This window comes from Curcuma longa, chromosome 10 (genome assembly GCF_044706935.1).
Source record: "Curcuma longa cultivar G26 ecotype Majalengka, Jawa Barat chromosome 10, ITB_CL_G26_1.1, whole genome shotgun sequence".
In the NCBI taxonomy this organism is placed as follows: Eukaryota; Viridiplantae; Streptophyta; class Magnoliopsida; order Zingiberales; family Zingiberaceae; genus Curcuma; species Curcuma longa.
Genome location: NC_133870.1, coordinates 6,140,061 through 6,159,633, shown reverse-complemented (window position 1 = coordinate 6,159,633; position 19,573 = coordinate 6,140,061). Strand labels below are relative to the sequence as shown.

General features: G+C 43.0%; 2 protein-coding genes across 2 annotated transcripts; both read left to right on the top strand.

Moving 5' to 3' along the window:
* The first annotated feature begins 375 nt into the window (after positions 1–375).
* LOC141835548 (uncharacterized) lies at positions 376–8,565 on the top strand. Its single transcript, XM_074722950.1, is given in 15 exon segments — positions 376–1,822; positions 1,961–2,071; positions 2,144–2,310; positions 2,381–2,591; positions 2,677–2,914; positions 3,009–3,159; positions 3,232–3,537; positions 5,515–6,956; positions 6,988–7,109; positions 7,187–7,332; positions 7,414–7,624; positions 7,714–7,954; positions 8,029–8,102; positions 8,105–8,178; positions 8,248–8,565. Coding segments are annotated over 15 exon segments (5,229 nt in total). The 5' UTR covers positions 376–405.
* A 1,205-nt stretch (positions 8,566–9,770) lies between these two features.
* On the top strand, positions 9,771–19,232 carry LOC141835547 (uncharacterized). The gene is given in 17 exon segments (XM_074722949.1): positions 9,771–10,891; positions 10,893–12,103; positions 12,368–12,484; positions 12,579–12,724; positions 12,796–13,006; positions 13,265–13,505; positions 13,583–13,733; positions 13,798–14,096; positions 15,804–16,251; positions 16,330–17,347; positions 17,414–17,536; positions 17,602–17,738; positions 17,828–18,038; positions 18,114–18,351; positions 18,441–18,591; positions 18,681–19,010; positions 19,080–19,232. Coding segments are annotated over 16 exon segments (5,232 nt in total). The 5' UTR covers positions 9,771–10,685; the 3' UTR covers positions 19,005–19,010; positions 19,080–19,232.
* The last annotated feature ends 341 nt before the right edge of the window (positions 19,233–19,573 follow it).

Below are 19,573 nucleotides of genomic sequence, written 5' to 3'. Positions count from 1 at the left end.
AGCCCGCCGCGGGCCAACCTACACGGGTCGCAGGCCTAGGCGGACCAACCCATCTTAAAATGGGTAGATAAAATTTCAACCCAATCCGCCTAAATTACTTGACGGGGCAGATTAATCCGACGAGCCTAATCCAATTTGACAGCTATAGGAGGATTTAGGTATAATTTGTCAAACCTCGTTGAATCTTTTGTGGAAATTATTGTGACTTCCACAACAATATGCGTCATATTATTGTTTATTAAACACATCTTAATTTGGACTTGTCGAAGAAATCACAGTTGATCGTCAAATCACGTCATGTGGAAAATTCGAAGTCAAACATGGAATTGGAAACTGATCGATCATCGTGCTTCCCCAATTTGATCAATTACGTTGAAGCAGATCGATTGCATACGCAGCTTCACGATGTGGAGAAGTAGAGACTTGATCTTCCTCCTCTGCCTGATCGCCTTCCTGCTCCTCTGCCAAGCTCCCGCAGCTGCCGTGGCAGCAGACCCTTTCAGAGCAGACTGCGGCGGCGACGCCTACAACTCGAGTAGCAGCTTTGGCATAAGCCTAAGCGAACTCTTGTCCTCCCTCGCTTCTCTTTCCTCCACCTCTAACTCCGCCAACGCCACCGCCGGTGCCGGTAGCGACACGGTCTACGGCTTATACATGTGCCAAGGAGACCTCTCCGGCTTCAATTGCCAGAGCTGCCTCCAGACGGCCGTCGCCGGCGCCAACCAAAGCTGCCCGGGGGTTCGCCGAGCGATCGTCTACTACGACCAGTGCCACCTCCGCTACTCCGACACAAACTTCTTCGGCGTCGTCGATGCTGACGGATTCAACCTGACCAACCCCTCGGAGGTAACCAGTTCGCTGGTGGCGTTCAATGTATTGTCCGATTTGGTGCAGGTGGCGCCCCTGCGACGGCCGCTCATGTTCGCCACCAACGTGTCGGATATGTATCCCCTGTTCGCCCTGGCTCAGTGCACGGCCGACCTGAGCCCCGACGGCTGTCGGAGATGCTTGACGGCGAGTCTGGCGGCCATCGAGAGCTGCTGCCTGCGGAGAAAAGGGTGGCGCTACCTCTCCCCGAGCTGCTGGATAAGGTACGAGCCCACTCCGTTCTTCGGCAATTACCCCAACAACTTGAGCACGTACATCATCCGGAGCCAGTGCTCGAACCTCGACATCCAATCCAACAGCCTCAGCGCGAAGACGGCCAATCTAAGAAGCCTCTTTGACGACCTGAGTGCTCGAGCTCCGGCGACGGGCTTCTACACCGCTTCCGCCGGAGACGGCAGCAATACGATGTACGGCCTCGGGCTCTGCGCCGGGGACGACGCCACGCGCGGCGAGTGCGCGACGTGCCTCTCCACAGCGGGGCGGGCCATGGCGGACGAGTGCCCCAACAAGACGGAGGGGTACATGTGGTACGGGCCGTGCTTCTTGAAGTACTCGCAGCAGCGCTTCTTCGGCGTGCTGGACACCGACGAACACATCTTCTGCGGAGGCGCGGCGGCAGTGACCGCGGAGTTCGGTGGGGCGACCGAGGCGGGAGCACGGAGCATCGCGCAGGCCGCGTGGGACAGCCCGTCGTTGTACGCCGCCGGGGAGGTGGAGGCGAACGCGACGGCGAGCAGCTACGTGCAGGCGCAGTGCACGCGGGATCTGACGGCGGACAGATGCCAGACTTGCTTGGACGGCGGGATCGGCAGGATGACGGCGTACGCGTCGTGCGGAGCGCAGAGCGGCGGATGGCAGTACTTGTCCGGCAGCTGCACCGTCCGCTACGAACAATTCCGCTTCTTCAACGATTCTTCCGCTTGGACCACGCAAGGTATCTCTTACTCCATTGATGATCATATCAGAAAGGCTGCATCACATAAAATTCAGATTCGAGAGGCAACAGCAGTTCCTTTCTCTTGCTGAATTGATTTCAACAGTCTATAAATAGTAATCCTATTTTTTTTGACAGAAGGAAGGAAATCATCAAGAGGCAGAGTCATTGTCATTGTTCTTCCAATTGTGGGAGCTGTGCTATTTGCAGTTGCTCTCTTGTTTTTATTGTATTTGAGGAGAAGAAGAGGTAAACCTCAATTAGCTTGATGATTTGATGAATATATCATTCAATCTGAAGACAACTTGACTTTGTTTTCAGGAACTAAAGGCTTTCAGGAAAGTGAAAATTCTCAGCTAAACTCTCTCAAGCAGAGAGTGCAAGACAAAGACCTAACCTTCATGGATCTGGATGTCATACAAGCAGCTACGAATAACTTCTCCGACGAAAACAAGCTTGGAGAAGGTGGATTTGGAGCCGTTTACAAGGTACTCATCTTCTTTTCAATTGTTTGTTTGTTTCAAGTGAAGCAATGGCTAAATTCATGTCATGTTTTAGGGAGTCTTAGTTGATGGAAAAGAGATTGCAGTTAAAAGGCTATCGCAAAAATCGAATCAAGGTTCTTCTGAGTTCAAGAATGAGGTGAAGCTTATCGCAAAGCTTCAGCACAAGAATCTTGTGAGGATGTTGGGATGTTGTGCTGAAGGGCAAGAGAAGCTGCTAATCTATGAATTCCTCCCCAATAAGAGTCTTGATGTCTTTCTATTCGGTTGGTTCGATCTACTTCCTTTTTCCCACCATTTTCTTTCAAAATATGTGAACTCTAAACTTCTAAGGCTATTCTTCCTTGATAGATCCAACCAAGCGCGAACAATTGGGTTGGGAGAGAAGGTTTCTCATAATCTCAGGAATCGCCAAAGGCCTTCTCTATCTCCATGAAGACTCACTCCTCAAGGTCATCCATAGGGATCTTAAAGCGAGCAACGTCTTGTTAGACAAAGGCATGAACCCGAAGATATCAGACTTTGGCATGGCGAAGGTTTATAGCATAGAGGATAGTGATGTAGACACACATCGAATTGTTGGAACTTAGTAAGCGAGCCTAACCCCTATCTACTTTCAATTTCTTAAGAATCATCATTAGTATTAGTTCGATACGTTAAGCATGATCTTTTGATATAAACAGTGGATATATGGCTCCGGAATATGCCATGAGTGGATTCTTCTCCGTAAAGTCAGATGTGTTCAGCTATGGTGTTCTTCTCTTGGAAATTATAAGCGGGGAAAGGAACGGTCGAACATACACTGAGAAACATGGGCACAACCTACTCACACATGTATGTTAATTATATTCTTCCATTACCAATTCTCAAACATTTAAGCATCTACTAAGATTATAATATTAATAGGCATGGAACCTATGGAATGATGGCAAGGCATTCGAGTTCATCGATTCATTGCTTGAGAAGCGATATGGGGATGATGAAGCAATGAAATGTATCCAAATAGCTCTACTATGTGTTCAAGAAAGTATGGAGGGAAGACCTACTATGTCTGAAGTTGTTCTTATGTTACAAAGTGATCATATCGCGCTTCCTAGACCTATACCACCTCCAAACTATATGAATAGAAGCCAGTTTGAATCTGATTTGCCTTGTTCTAGCATGATGAATCGAACGACACTCGTGTCCATCAACGAGGTGACCGACTCGTATGTTGTTCCAAGATAACAAACTGAAAGAAGGGATGGTTAGGCAACGTATGCTTTGTGAATTTCGTCCAAGAAGATAATTTAAAGAGAGCAAAAAGATTTAATCTTACTCTCTATGATGAAAGCTATGTAACTAGTGTATCTTGTTCCTTGAGCAAAGACATAAGCTTGTGTTTTGTTTTGTCTTGCAAATGATCGATAATCTTGAATACTTTTAATTAAATGGAATGGAAGCTAAATTTGATCTTAGTGCCCTTCACAAAACTTATATCCTGTGTACAAACCATCATGAATGCATTTCAATTAAATGAAATGATGAGAGTAAAAGAGCAGTTCAACGCATGAAGTCCTGTCAATATTGGATTTTAAAAAGGATCTATTGTACGCAGTTTTATCTTGTATTTGTATTGATGGAAATAGACTTAGGGATAAAACTTGGGCGAAGATGGTAATTTTCATCTACAAAGTTCTCCAATTTAATAGATGTATCATTCTATACTAAGTCTAAAATGTACAAGTTAGTTTAGTAGTCACAGATGCACCAATCCTATACACTTGTATAGAGTAAGCGAAGCTCTTAGATGTAATGTAGTTGGTTCCCAAGTGACAGACTTACTTCCTTGGGCACGAGTTTGATTAGCGGGATTGACAGTCACAGAATACCCTCCCACATGAGGGTTTGTTGCATACCTGATTTATCTATCTATATATCATTGTGGGATCGACGAAATAGATCGTTTAGGATGAACGAAATCTTGCACTTCCTTCCTTGTTTTACACTAAATTATTAGTGCACCAGTACTATAGTTCAAGAATCATCAGTTTTGTGGACTCGAATACATGAATGTTTTATTGCTTATACATGCATAGCAAAACATGCGTCCTTAAGGGGTAAAGTTCTTTGGTTTTTTTCCCCATCTTTAAATAAAGTTGGAGCTTGTATGAAGATAAGATTTACAAGGTCATTAAGATTTGACCTAATGAGGAATTCTAACTATAATGTAGAAGAAAATGAGAATAAATAACCATTGATTATTTGAAGAAGACCCACTCGGGCCTGCTGAAGGTTACACAAGATGCTCCTTGAAGGTTACATATGACTTTAGTCGTTCATGCATCCCTAGGAATATCTCCGAATATATTACATAAAATTTCAATCGTACATTCACTTTGAGAACATTTCTGATTGGAAACATCCTCAAACACTAGATTACATTAGTGACAAGACTCTAGTTGTTCACTTATTTTGAGAACATCCCTAATCAAAAATATTCCTTAAGAGATTGCACATGATTCTAGTCGTGCATTTATTTTTAGAACATCTTTATTTGGGAACATTCCTATAGCAAATCACACAAGATTATCATGCACTCACTTTGGAAACATACTTGTAACATATCATACAAGACTCCAGTTATGCACCCACTTTAGAAACATTCCCGTAGTAGATCACACTGACAATATACCCGTTCTAGAATATCCCCTCCAACATTATACTCACTTTGGAAACATCCCCATTTAAGAACATCTTGCAACAGATCACACTAGGAACATCCCCTCCAACAATGAACTTATTTTGAGAACATCTCCGATCGAAAACATCTCTGTTGACTTAGATCTCTGTGAACCAAATTCTACTATTCCATTAATCAAGATTCAAATTCTTATCTTTCAGAACTAATTTAATTATTCAATTATGCTCTGGGGTTGTTAGTTATATCATCCTACAGCATGAGCATGTAGAATAATGGTGGCGTATTAAGCAAGCTATTGCCCCCTAGCATTATATTCTTCTTTGGACAAACTAATACTCTATTTCTTCCTTTAGTCAACCAGAAGACCAGGCCTTGGATTTCACAGGAGTTCAGTTCCTTTGAATCAACAAGTCTTGTCTCTGTCACATCAAGTTTTGAGAGAAGTTTTATCTAAACCGCCATTGATCCATTCTTCTCTGTTTCTGCTACACTGTGGTTTCTGAAAGATGTGGAGGAAAGAAGATTGGAGCTTGTTCCTCTATCTAATTCCATGCTTCATCTTCTTCAGTGCGCCCAGGACTTGTGCTGTCAACTACACATCTGACTGCAGTGGAGGCAACTACAGTCGAAGCAGCGGCATCGGCGAAAGCCTCACACTCCTCTTCTCCTCTCTCAGCTCACTGTCTTCGAGCTCCAACTTCGCGAATACTACCGCGAGGGCCGACGCCGACACTACTGTCTATGGCTTGTTCATGTGCCAAGGGGACCTCCCTCATTCAGACTGCCACAGTTGCATCAATTCTGCAATCCTCGACATCAACCAGAGTTGCTCCAACTCGCGCAGCGCCACCATTTGGTATGAATTCTGCGAGCTCCGGTACTCCGACCTCAACTTCTTCGGCATCCCTGTCACTGAGGGGCACGCCACTACCAATCCTTATGAGGAAACAAGCTCGACGAAGCCGTACCAGGTTCTGTCGACCCTGGTGCGAGTGGCTCCCTCAAGCAAGCCTCTCATGTTCGCAAGCAATGTGTCGAACATGTACCCCTTGTTTGCTCAGGCACAGTGCTCGTCGGATCTCAGCGTGCAAAACTGCAGCGTGTGCTTGACGACCATCTTGGCGGCCATCAACAGCTGCTGTGTTCGACGGAAAGGGTGGAGGTACTTCACTCCCACTTGTTGGGTTAGATACGAGCCGACTCCCTTCTTTGGCGACTACCCGAATGCAACTTCTCCTTACATCGTCCGGAGCCAATGTGCATCCTATGGCTTCCTCTCCGGCGAGGTCAACAGCAAGCAATCGAGCCTTAGAAGCCTCCTCTCTGATCTACAATCCAGTGCACCTGCAACTGGCTTTTACAGCACGTCGGTGGGCGAGAATTCTAGCCGGCTGTTTGGCCTCGCTCTCTGCAGGGGAGACCTCGCCGCCGACAGCAGGGAGTGCAGTGATTGCCTTGGCACAGCAGGGGCGGCGATAGTGGACGAGTGCCCCAACAAGACTGAAGGGTTCATGTGGTATGGCCAGTGCTTCGTGAAGTACTCGGATCATAACTTCTTTGGCACTCTGGACGACAGCGACTACACATACTGCAGCAGAGGACTGGTCTCCCAAGAGATCGATCAGACAACAAGTGCAAAGGCTCGCAGCCTCATTCCACTGGCAATCATCAACTCTTTGCTGTTTGCCGCCGATAAGGTCGCGATCAACGACACGCTGTCGAGCTATCTGCTGCTTCAGTGCACCAGAGATCTTACCAGCCGGAGCTGCCGGTTATGCTTGGAGATAGGGATCTCTCAAGTGACTGATGACTGCAAGCAGGTCAAAGGGTGGCAGTACTTGTCTGGTAGCTGCACTGTGAGATATGAAACATTTCCTTTCTATAATGAAACAGCTGCAGCTAGAATTCTTGAGCTGCAGCCAGAAGGTAAAATATTCACAGACAGTGTGTTTCTTGCAAAATTGATCTCGACCAATTAGTTCTTTGACAGAAGGAAGAGGATCATCAAACGTTAACGCCATTGCTATTGCTCTTCCAATTGCGGGAGTTGCAGTCTTGGGAGCTCTTCTCTGTCTTGCATGGTGCATGTGGAGAAGAAGAGGTAGGAACCAATGATCTGAAATTGTAAGCTTTCTCTGATCAGAAATCTGAACTCAGTCTCACTTTATTATTATACAGGAAGTAAAAGCCCCAAGCCAGCCGATCTCAAGAGTGTGCAAGATAGAGACCTAACCTTCATAGATTTGGATACCATTAAAGTGGCTACCAACAACTTCTCCAATGAGAACAAGCTAGGAGAAGGTGGATTTGGACCTGTTTACAAGGTATCAATGTCGATCGTCTTTTTCAATTGTTGTTTGAAGCCTTTATGGATGAACACTGGCTGAATTGTGATCATGTTTCAGGGAGTGTTGGTCGATGGAAAAGAGATAGCCGTCAAGAGGTTGTCGGAAAAATCTAAACAAGGTATTTTAGAGTTCAAGAACGAGGTGAAGCTGATTGCACAACTCCAGCACAAGAATCTTGTGAGGATGTTGGGGTGTTGTGTCGAGGAAGAAGAAAAGCTTCTGATCTATGAATACCTCCCCAATAGAAGCCTTGATGCCTTTCTATTTGGTCAGTATTCTTTTTTTCTTTCACTTCTTTCATCCAAGAATATCGATTAGATTCTGAATAATTCTTTGAACCTTTGTGTTCATTGATAGACCCAAAAAACCGTGAGTCGTTGAGTTGGGAGAGAAGATTTCTCATAATCTCAGGAATCACAAAAGGCCTTCTCTATCTCCATGAAGATTCACTTCTTAAGGTCATTCACAGGGACCTTAAAGCTAGCAATGTGTTATTGGACAAAGGCATGAACCCGAAAATATCAGACTTTGGCATGGCAAAGATCTATAACCTAGACGAAAGCGAAGTAGATAATACACATAGAATTGTTGGCACTTTGTAAGCAAATCTTAACCACCCTCATCTACTAATTGTCTAAGATACTAAGAATTTTCTTTCCATATCAATCGTAGTGGATATATGGCTCCAGAATATGCGATGAACGGGATCTTCTCTGTGAAATCCGATGTGTTTAGCTATGGTGTTCTCCTTTGGAAATTATAAGTGGCGAAAGGAATGGCTGGGCATATGTAGAGAAACATGGGCAAAACCTTCTCATGAATGTAAGTGAATTGCATTCCTTTACTAATACTTTGCAAGCTTAGAGCAACTACTATGGCTAATGTTTATAGGCATGGGAGCTATGGAGCGCGAACAAGGCATTTGAATTCGTCGACTCATTGCTTGCGAATCGATACGAAGCCGATGAAGTATTGAAGTGCATCCATATAGGTCTCTTGTGTGTTCAAGAGAAGATAGAGGAAAGACCCACCATGTCTGAAGTCGTTCTTATGCTAAGAAGTGACCATATGGCACTTCCTCAGCCTACACAACCTCCAAACTTCATAAAGAAGAGTAGTGAATTGAAGAACCCTCATTCTTCTAGTATGATTCCATCATCTCTTCAATCTATCAATGAAGTGACTGAGTCGGATGCCGTTCCTCGATAGAAAAGTGAAAATTTTGAAGCTGAATTGTGTGTTCTTTTCATGAATTTGGATGTTTTTGGTGAGAATATTTGAGTTACAAAGAGAAGTATGAGTATGATATCATGTAAACAGAAGTTATCGAATGCATCAAACTCTTTGAGTTCGTTCCATGCTATCGAGTTTACTTCATGTAAGCAAAATCTATCTTAACTTCATTCAATCAACAAGCTTCATGAGTTTTATGTGTGCAGAAACTGTAAAATAAACTTTCAGATATCCTAATTTTTTACTCAGGTATCATAATAAGATATCGTTGATTGTTAATTAGAGCTCTTTTAGAGATCTATATGGGTTATCATGTGGAACCTATAACAGGTCAGTTTCAAATTTATTAGACATCGTTTAGTATCTTTTCGGAGACTTTATTACTATTTTTAATTTTAGAGTTTAAGGATATTTTTATCTTTTGTAAATTAGAGTCTATTTAAGCATTTATTTAGTTGTTTTGAGATAGTTTTATCCAACAGACTTGTTGAATGGGTAAGAGTTGGTTACTATGAGACAGCAATGCCCTTCTCTGTCGTAGCTAATTATAGCTTTTTAATTTACCTCCTCAAGATAGTCGTGGAACCGATCGTGTGGAGTTACAAACCTTTTGCTGAAGAGAATATCCTCCTCCAACTATAGCTTCTCGATTTACCTCCTCACATATGGTCGTAGGATCGATCATATGGAGTGTGAGGTCGATTCCACCTTTTTAAAAAAAAAGATAGTTTTATTTTAATAATATTTCCACCGTTTTCTTCTTCAAAAAGCGATGAGTTTGCTTTTCCTATTTCATGATATTCTTTGATAAAATTAATATATTTTAAAAGATTATTTTTAATATTCTATATGAATCAACGAATTCAATAGTCCCCGCTACGTCAATAATCCAAATCTATATAGTGGAAATATAAATACAATATAATTGATAGCAAATTAATAGGTTTGAAAACTTTAGAGGATCTTTTAGAAAAATATTTAAAATTGTAGAGGAAAAAGTAAAAGTTTGTGACACAGTTGAGAGGGATAAAGTGCAATTTAGAAAATTATGGGGGGTGTAATGAAAAGCCAAAAGAAAAAAAAACTGGAAAATCTTAAAATATTGGAACTTGCAAGTAAATAAACAGAACAAGAATCCCCGATCGTCGTCTTGCCTCTTCGCCTTCTTCATCGGACCAATCCGCCCTAATTGGAGCATTGCCGCCATCACTGCCCTACGCGCTTCCCGTTCAGCTGACTTCCTTTATCTGGAAGAGCCGGCCCCCGGCCGCCGTTCTCTCCAGTCCGCTCGATTGATGGTTCCACATGCATGAGGGAGAAATTAAGATGTTTTTTTAGTAGATCGTCGACGTCAATTGCCGCAAAAGATACAATTTTTATTGCATTAGCGGATTCTTTCTCTTCCATTATAGCATCTGAAGTTGACAATTTGTTTTAGCCAAAGTCCTCTGTTGTAGAATTATAGAATAGATTTTTTTTCCCTTTTTTTTTAATCACCGCCGCCATTTTTTAAAGTTTCAGCTTCGTTTTTGCTGACGATGGGAAATATTTACTCTCTACTTTTTCTACTAATGCAAGAAGTTCCATCTCTTCTTCTTTGTTTGACCATTCACAATCAATTCAAGCCTCCTTCACGGCGAGAAATGGTAATTTTCTAACCTTATTCTTATAAGTAATTGCGCTCAACTACTACAACAAGCTAAGCTTCTTTGACTTTATCATTCTGGTGTCATTTTAACAAACCATTGCGTGTAGTGATTTCTCAATCACAAACTTGCATGCCCTATCAATATGTTGGTTTCCGTCACATCATGACTTGAGAAGCATCTCCCTAGGTTCCACAAAAATTCATGAACACCAATGTGATGCTTGTCTCGATGTCTTTTTCCATGTCCTGACTAATCTTTATTGATAGAGAGGAAAAAGAACCTTCTGTTGATTGTAATTGAAAGAGTTATCCTGCTAACAACCTTTCATGCTTCTTCCATTTGAGGGGAAAACATACTCCAACTTGTTATCGGGTAAAAGTGGCAAGTGGATTGATTGTGTATATTCTCTATTGTTTCTTCTCTTTTTGGCACAATATATTCTGAAAGATGTTCAGGAAAGAAGATTGGAGCTTCCTCCTCTTTCTAATTCCATACTTGATCTTCTTCGATGTGCCCAGAACTTGTGCTGTCAACTTCACAACTGATTGCAGTGAAGACAGATATGATCAAAGCAGCGGCTTCGGAGAAAGCCTAATCAGTATCTTCTCCTCTCTTAGGTCACTCTCTTCCACCTCCAACTGCGCGAATACCACCTGCTGGGGCCAATAGCAACACTGTCTATGGGTTATACATGTGCCAAGGTGATCTTTCCCATTCTGACTGCCACAGTTGCATCAATTCTGCAATCGTTGACATCAACCAAAATTGCTCCAACTCACGCAGAGGCATCCTCTGGTATGAATTCTGTGAGCTCCGATACTCTGACCATAACTTCTTTGGTATCCCTGTTACTGAGGGGCACTTCACGATTAATCCCAATGAGGAAACCAGCTCAAATAAGCCATATGAGGTGCTGTCTAGTTTGGTGCAAGTGGCTCCCTTGAGTAAGCCACTCATGTTTGCAAGGAATGTGTCAAACATGTATCCCTTGTTTGCTCAGGCACAGTGCACTTCAGATCTTAGCGTGGAAAATTGTAGCATGTGCTTGAGAACCATCTTGGAAACCATCAAGAGTTGCTGTATTCAAAGGAAAGGGTGGAGATATTTCACTCCGACTTGTTTGGTTAGATATGAACCAACACCCTTCTTTGGCAACTATCCGAATGCCAATTTTACCTACATCATCCGAAGTCAATGTTCACCGTATGATTTCCTCTTGAGTGGTCTCAGCGGCAGGGAGGCAAGCCTTAGAAGTCTCCTTTCTGATTTGCATTCCAGGGCACCTACAACTGGCTTTTACAGCACCTCTTCAGGAGAAAACTCTAACCAGCTATTTGGACTCGCTCTCTGCAGGGGAGATCTTGCCACACCCAGCAGGGAGTGCACTAACTGCCTTGAGACAGCAGTTGCTGCAATAGTGGACGAGTGCCCCAATAAGACTGAAGGATTCATGTGGTATAGCCAGTGTTTTCTGAAGTACTCGGACCAGAACTTCTTTGGCACACTGGATGACAATGACAAGATATACTGTGATAACGGGCAGGGGTCCTCAGAGATCAATGCAACGACAAATGCAAAGGCTTTTAGTCTCGTTCCATTTGTAGTAAATAATTCATTGATGTTTGCTGCTGATAAGGTTGCGATCAATGACACATTGTCAAGTTATCTCCTACTTCAGTGCACTAGAGATCTTTCTATTGAGAACTGTCAGTTATGCTTGGAGAAAGGGATCACTACAGTGACTACCGCATGCAAGCTGACCAGAGGGTGGCAGTACCTGTCTGGTAGCTGCAATGTAAGATTTGAGACCTTTCCTTTCTATAATGAGACTGCTGCATCGAGGATACTTGAGTCGCAGCCTGAAGGTAAAGCATCAACTAGATTTTTCATGTAAACAGTTGAAATTTTGATTGGTGGCAACACACAGGCGTACTGAGATATTTGATAGCTATAATTTTCACAATGTTCTAACTTAGATTTATTCTGATACTTGATCTGTGTGGTAAGATTTCTTCAATGCCAACTAATGATTGATATGATAGCAGCAGCAGGCTAGTAGTTTATGCTAGGCCTTGAAGCAATTGTAATACCCTTAATTACATTTAGTATACCTTCATGATCTTTAACAGGAACGACAAGATTGAGATCACGAAAGGTTAAAATCCTTGCGATAATTCTTCCACTCGTGGGAGCAGTACTTCTGGGTCTGTTTCTATGGTGTGCACGACAGCTCAAGAGAAGAATAGGTAGATGACTATCCGCTATATTGATATGTGAAGCTTGAACTGCTAAGAGTTTAATGATTTATATACTAAAATCATGTTCACTATGATTCTTTAGGTAAAAGGAAACATAAAGTCGATGACCACAAGAGCCACAAAAGTAGAAGCTTGATCTTCATAGATCTAGCTATCATAAAAGTTGCTACTGATAATTTCTCTGATGAAAACAAGCTTGGAGAAGGTGGATTTGGACCTGTTTATAAGGTATTGCAACTTCTTTTCACTTGGAAAAAGACTTTAACAGACCTAACAATATGACTTTGGCTGCATTTCAGGGAATCTTCCCTGATGGAAGAGAAGTAGCAGTTAAAAGGTTATCACAAGAATCCCAACAAGGTTCTGCTGAATTCAAGAATGAGGTGGAGTTAATTGCGAAGCTTCAGCACAAAAATCTTGTTCAGATGTTAGGATGCTGCGTAGAAGGGGAAGAGAAGCTACTAATCTACGAGTACCTGTCCAATGGAAGTCTCGATGGCATTCTCTTTGGCAAGTTTCTGCTTATCCTCTCTATTTGCTTACTTATGTGTTTATTTTGACATTCTTGACATACCCTCTTATACTTGAACAACAAACTACTTCTTTTCATTTGCCAGTCACTTGTCTGAAACTATGAACCTTTCGTATCAATGGAAAAGGGTGTGCAAAATCAAAATGTCCTTTTGATTCACCATTGACCATTGGGTACTTATGTATTATGTGTCTTAGACATTTAGATTCTTATGTCGTCTTCATTATGCTTCCCAGCGGATCCCGACAAGCGTATTCAGTTGGACTGGGAAAGAAGATTTCACATAATTTCAGGTATTGCCAAGGGCCTTCTCTATCTTCATGAAGATTCACTTCTCAAGGTCATTCACAGGGACCTCAAGTCCAGCAATGTTTTGTTGGACGGCCAAATGAACCCGAAGATTTCAGACTTTGGAATGGCAAAGATTTATCAGCCAGAGGATGATGAAGTGGCCACCAGAAGAATTGTTGGAACTTAGTAAGCGAACCTAAAACTCTCTCTTGCACCTACTCAACTAGTGCCACCTCTCTGACCATGCATGTTGCAATCGACAGTGGGTATATGGCCCCAGAATACGCCATCCATGGAATTTTCTCGGTCAAATCTGATGTATACAGCTACGGGGTTCTACTCTTGGAAATTGTATGTGGGGTAAAGAATGGCAGAGCACATTTTGCTGAACACGGCAAGAACCTTCTGCGGCGGGTAAGTTATTCATGTTCTTCCATTACTCGAAGACAATGAAATCAACTGAACATGGTCTTAATAGGTATGGGAGCTCTGGAACGAAGACAATGCAGCTTCAATAATTGATCCAGTGCTGGAGAACAGGTGCTCAACTGATGAAGCAATGAAATGCATCCACATAGGATTGCTATGTGTGCAGGAGAAGGCCGAGGAGAGACCCACCATGTCTGAAGTTGTTCTTATGTCAAGAACTGAAGGCATGGTGCTTCCTAAACCTAGACAACCTCCAAACTTCGCAAGGAATTCTGGGTCAGATGGTTTGCTGTTTGGATCATCACTCAAGTCTATCAATGAGGTGACTGACACTGAGGCTGTTCCCAGGTAAATCTGTCTGATTCATGAAGCTGAATATTTTTGTGTCACTTGGAAATACCAGAATCATATTGTGTTCTTTCATTCAATAAATTGATGACAATTTGCGAATGCCAACGCAAAACGAAACCCATTGTAGGGATTCAATGTTGTGTGGAGTTGATTATCGACTCATGCCTTGAAAGAGTTTCTTGGCTAAATAGAACGACTAAAGAGCAAAAGAACAAAAATTTGTAAGTTTCTTTGAGAGAACTTTGGACATTTATATAGTGGCAATATTTACCTTTTAAAAGTTCTTTATGAGTAAATCTTTTGTTATTTCAAATTTATATAAACCAAGTATCTCTGACTTCATCATCCACACGGCTACTTACGCTTTGTTTGGGAGGAGGTGAGAAAAGAAAGGAGAGGGTAAATTAGAGGAAGGAGAATTTTAACTCTTGTTTGAGATGGAGTGAATTAAGGAGGGGAAGGGGAGAGAAGAGTAAGTTTTACCTTTCAATGCTCATGAATCGTTAAAATTTCTTACACTTCGATTTGGAGTGTAAAGAAAGGAAAGAAAAATTAAAAAATATTTTATTTCAATTTTATTTTTATTTTAAAATATTAATTCTTAAATTAACTCATCTATTTAGATATCTTGTTTTTGCGCCATCGCTCTTCACACAACGAGCGTCGTCACCGTCCAGTGTCCAATCGCTCGTACTCTATGGCGTTGGTGTCGACATCGGCCTTCACTATAAATCTTTTTGAAAACAAGATTCAAGAGGATAGAGATAGATAATCATAATTTTCTTTTTTTTTTCTTCTCCTCTAATGACAGGGACAAGGACTTATCTAAAGAGCATGCGTTATCTATTTTAAGACCTTAATGAACCTTCCATCCCTTCCAAACAAGAGAAATTTGTGGAGCAGGAAAAGCTTTCATTCATAATTGTAGCAGCTTCTGTATCAGAGGAAGTGAATTCTGGAGTACCATCATGCTTACGATGAGTGTTTGATGTTTTGCTTCAATCCTTCACAGAACGATATTTTAAAAACTTTCAGAAATTATATCTAAATCTGCATTAATAGTTTGTTTTTCTTTTCTTCTCAGAATGGAGTTCATTCGGGAACAAACGAGGAGTCTTCGATCTATCACCATCAGTGGAAAATACGTGACTTTAGATGTGTGGAAACGCAACTGAGCAACAAAACCAAACATCATCAGGTAACTCTTGTCTTCTTTCCATCTTTTCATATTACCCTAACATTTTTAGAGATTTTATTTTACCTCTATATATACTTTACAAAACAGATTAAATACAAGCAAAGTTGCTTTTTGTTCAAATTTGGGCTGGGAAAAAAAATTGAGGGACTATTTTAATTTTGATTTTACAAACAATAGGGGATACAATGAAAAAACGATAAAATATTGGGGTAAAATAAAAACGACTCTAGAAAATATGTTCTAGTCAACTCAATGACGACTAGAAATAGAAAATAGTTTAAATTAACATATCTTTGTCATAATTTCTCAACCCTTTTGCAATCTTTTCAAACCTTTTTTGGATCCTCCTGATTACTATTTTGTCTGATACATAAATTGCAACTCCAGCATTTTCTATGATTTAATTCATCCTTCACTTCCGTGCTACTCGTTCTTTGTCGAAATTCCTTGACAAGATCAAAAATTTGATCCAAAAATTGTTTTTTTTTAAAAAAAAATCTTCACAGCATGAGAGGCTCTGTGTTAATTCTCTTCTTCATCGTCGTTCTTCCCGCCGCCGCCGCCCAACCGCCGCTGTACAACAACTGCACCGGAGGCACGTTCGACTCGGCGGCCAGCGGCGGCTTCGGCAGAAGCCTCAGCGCGCTCTTCTCCTCCCTCGCTTCCTCCTCCTCTGCCTCCAACGCCGCGAATGACACTGCCGGCGCCGGCACCGACGCCGCCTACGGCCTGTACATGTGCCAGGGCGACCTCTTCGGCTCCGACTGCCAGAGCTGCATCCAGATGGCGATCGCCGAAATAAACCAGTCCTGCGCCGGCTCCCGGAGGGGCGACATCTGGTACGACCAGTGCTTGCTCCGCTACTCCGACCTCGACTTCTTCGGCCAAGTCGATTCTGCTGGCGTTAACATGAGCAACCCCGGCGAGCAGACCAGCTCCATGGAGCCCTACGAGGTGGCGTAGATTGAGTTCTTTCCTTTTTCTTTTTCTCAAAGATGAGATTTTTAGGCGATTGAGATGGAAATTGAGCAGATGATGTCGGCGTTGGTTGAAGAGGCTCCTTTCCGGCGGCCGCTCATGTTCGCCTCCAACGCCTCCGACCTCTACCCGATCTTCGCCATCGCCCAGTGCACCTCCGACCTCACCTCCGCCGGCTGCCAGCGCTGCCTTACCTCGATCTTGGCCTTCATGCGGACCTGCTGCCTCCGCCACAAGGGCTGGCGCTACATCTCCCCGAGCTGCTGGATCCGATACGAGGCCTCCCCCTTCTTTGCGAGAGGTGACTACAGCATCATCCGCAGTCGCTGCTCCGACGACGATTTCCCTGCCGCCCTTCTCGCTTCCGAGCAGTCGAACCTCCAAACTGCAGTCGCCGAATTGGAATCCAACGCCAATTCGAGCGGCTTCTACAACACCACGACAGGTGATCAGAGAGTTGGTGATTTATTTGCCCTCGCGCTCTGCCGGGAAGACCCCTCGGCGTTGCCGAACAGCGCGTGCACCGATTGCCTCCACAGAGCCAGGACCGCCATCGCCGGCGAGTGCCCGAACAAGACGCAGGGGATCATGTGGTACGACGACTGCCTCTTGCGGTACTCGAACCAGAGCATTTTCGATGTGGTGGACGTCGAAGGGAGAACCTTTTGCAGCGAGGAGAACGTCTCGTCGGACACCGACAATATAACGATAACCGGAGCTTTGGCGCTCGTCGAAGCGGCGGTGGGCAGGGCGTCGTTGTTTGCTTCCGGCATTTTCAAGTTAAGCAACGCGAATCCGAGCTACGTGACGGCGCAGTGCACGAGGGATCTGAGCAGGGAGAATTGCCGTAGCTGCTTGAGGAACGCGACAAGCAGGATCGTGGCGGATTGCCGGCAGCGAAGAGGGTGGCAGTTCTTGTCCGGGAGCTGCATGATTAGATACGAGGTGTATCCTTTCTTTAACCAGACGGCGGCGACGATCACATCGCCGGAAGCCGCCCCTCCGCCGGCGTTTAGTGCCGCTCCTCCGCCGGCACCTGGCGGTGGCGGTGGCGGTGGAAACTCTTCGCGAGGTTTGCGTCTGCCTCATTGCATCAAAATTCGAACTCGAAAAAACAGTGAATCTTAATCTCTTGCAGGAGGAGGACGCGGTAGATCATCAAATGTTAATGTCATTGCAATTGTTCTTCCAATTGTGGCAGTTTTGCTCCTCCTCGGAATGCTTCTCTTCTGTCGATGGAAGCTTAGAAGAAGAAACAGAGGTAACACACCATTAGCTCTTTTGCTTGCATGAAGATTCAACTGCTAATTTTCGCTCTTTTTTTAGATCATAAGAGTCTTTTGGATCAAGATTTCAAAACTAGAGAGATGTCCTTGTTCGATTTCGACACCGTAAAATTGGCTACTAACAACTTTTCCAATGAAAACAAGCTCGGGGAAGGTGGATTTGGACCTGTTTATAAGGTATCAACACTTGGAACTTCGCTGCATGCCGTCTCATTGATGTCATGAAACAGAGCTGGGTTCATTGATGTTATCTCAAATTTCCTCAGGGAGTTTTGCGTGATGGAACAGAAATAGCAGTCAAAAGATTGTCGGAGAAATCCAAACAAGGCCCGACTGAGTTCACGAATGAGGTGAAGCTGATCGCAAAGCTTCAGCACAAGAATCTTGTGAGGATGTTGGGATGTTCTGTGGAAGGCGAAGAAAAGCTACTGATCTATGAATTACTCCCCAACAGCAGTCTTGATGCCTTTCTATTTGGTCAGTTCTTTTCTTCTTTTAGGTAATTAAACATGTAAATTCTAAATTCTTATGATCTCCATGCTTCTTCAACAGATGCGAACAAGCGTGCACAGTTGAATTGGGAGAGAAGGTTTCAGATAATCTCAGGGATTGCAAAAGGCCTTCTCTATCTCCATGAAGACTCACTTCTGAAGGTCATACATAGGGATCTCAAAGCTAGCAACATCTTGTTGGACAAGGACATGAATGCCAAGATATCAGACTTTGGCATGGCAAAGATTTACATCGCTGATGAAAATGTCGTCAACACGAATCGAATTGTTGGAACTTTGTAAGTGAATCCCAACAACATAAACCACTGGAACACAATTCAAGTCCAACTTTGTACTTCATTGTATATGAATGTTTCATTCAATGCAGTGGATATATGGCCCCGGAGTACGCCATGGATGGAGTTTTTTCTGTGAAATCAGATGTGTACAGCTTCGGTGTTCTCCTCTTGGAAATCATAAGTGGCGAAAGGAACGGAAGAGCACATCTTGAGCAACACGGGCAGAACCTTCTCAGAACTGTAAGTGATCAAAGTTTCTCCATTCTGTTGGCTGTACTATACATGTTACAAATAGCATCAAATTAGTAAAATTGCTTGGATCTTTGTAGGCATGGGATCTGTGGGAGGAAGACAAGACTATCGAATTCATCGATCAATCGATCAGGGATCATTGCCCGGTCAGTGAAGTAGTGAAATGCATCCACATAGGGTTGTTGTGTGTTCAGGAAAATCCAGAAGAAAGACCCACCATGTTTACAGTGGTCGTCATGTTGAGAACTGAAAACATGGAGCTACCTCCGCCTGGACAACCACCAAACTTCTTAAGGAAGCCTCCGGCGGAGGCCGATGCATCATCGTCCTCACAGAGCCAAACTCCATCAGCTCTTCAATCTATCAACGAGGTCACAGAGTCTCAGCTTTCTCCAAGATAGGAAACTGTAAGTATTTGAAGTTCTACATGCAGATTTATTTAGGTTTTGCTAATTCATTTGCTTGATTTTCTGTAGTTTTTCTGATAGAGTTTGAATTTTGTGGAGTGGCAAAAGACACCTTAATTCATACTGAAAAAGAAGAAAGAGATGAAACTTTAAGTGCTAAGATATGTGATTATCTGAAGAACTAGATTTCTATCTTGAAATGATTGTTAAAGAACAGCTCAATTCATGAGGCACCTTCTCCAGTGGGATTTTATTACTTGTCAACGGAAAATAAAAATGAAATTGACCGTTTTGAAATCTTTCGAAGGCTTGAATCATGGATCATACTTGTTCAAACAGACTGGTAGTTGACGCAGAGTCAACTTCAAAGTCTTCATGATTTTATTACCCTCTCTCTCGAACTCCTGCATTTCTATTATTTAATTTAATCTTCAGATTCCTGAACAAGATGAAAAATTTGATCAAAAAATTGTTTTTTTAGCTTTAAGAAAATTCTCACCATGAGAAGTTATGTTTTAATTATCTTCTTAATTCGTCGTCGTTCTTCCCACCGCCGCCGGCCA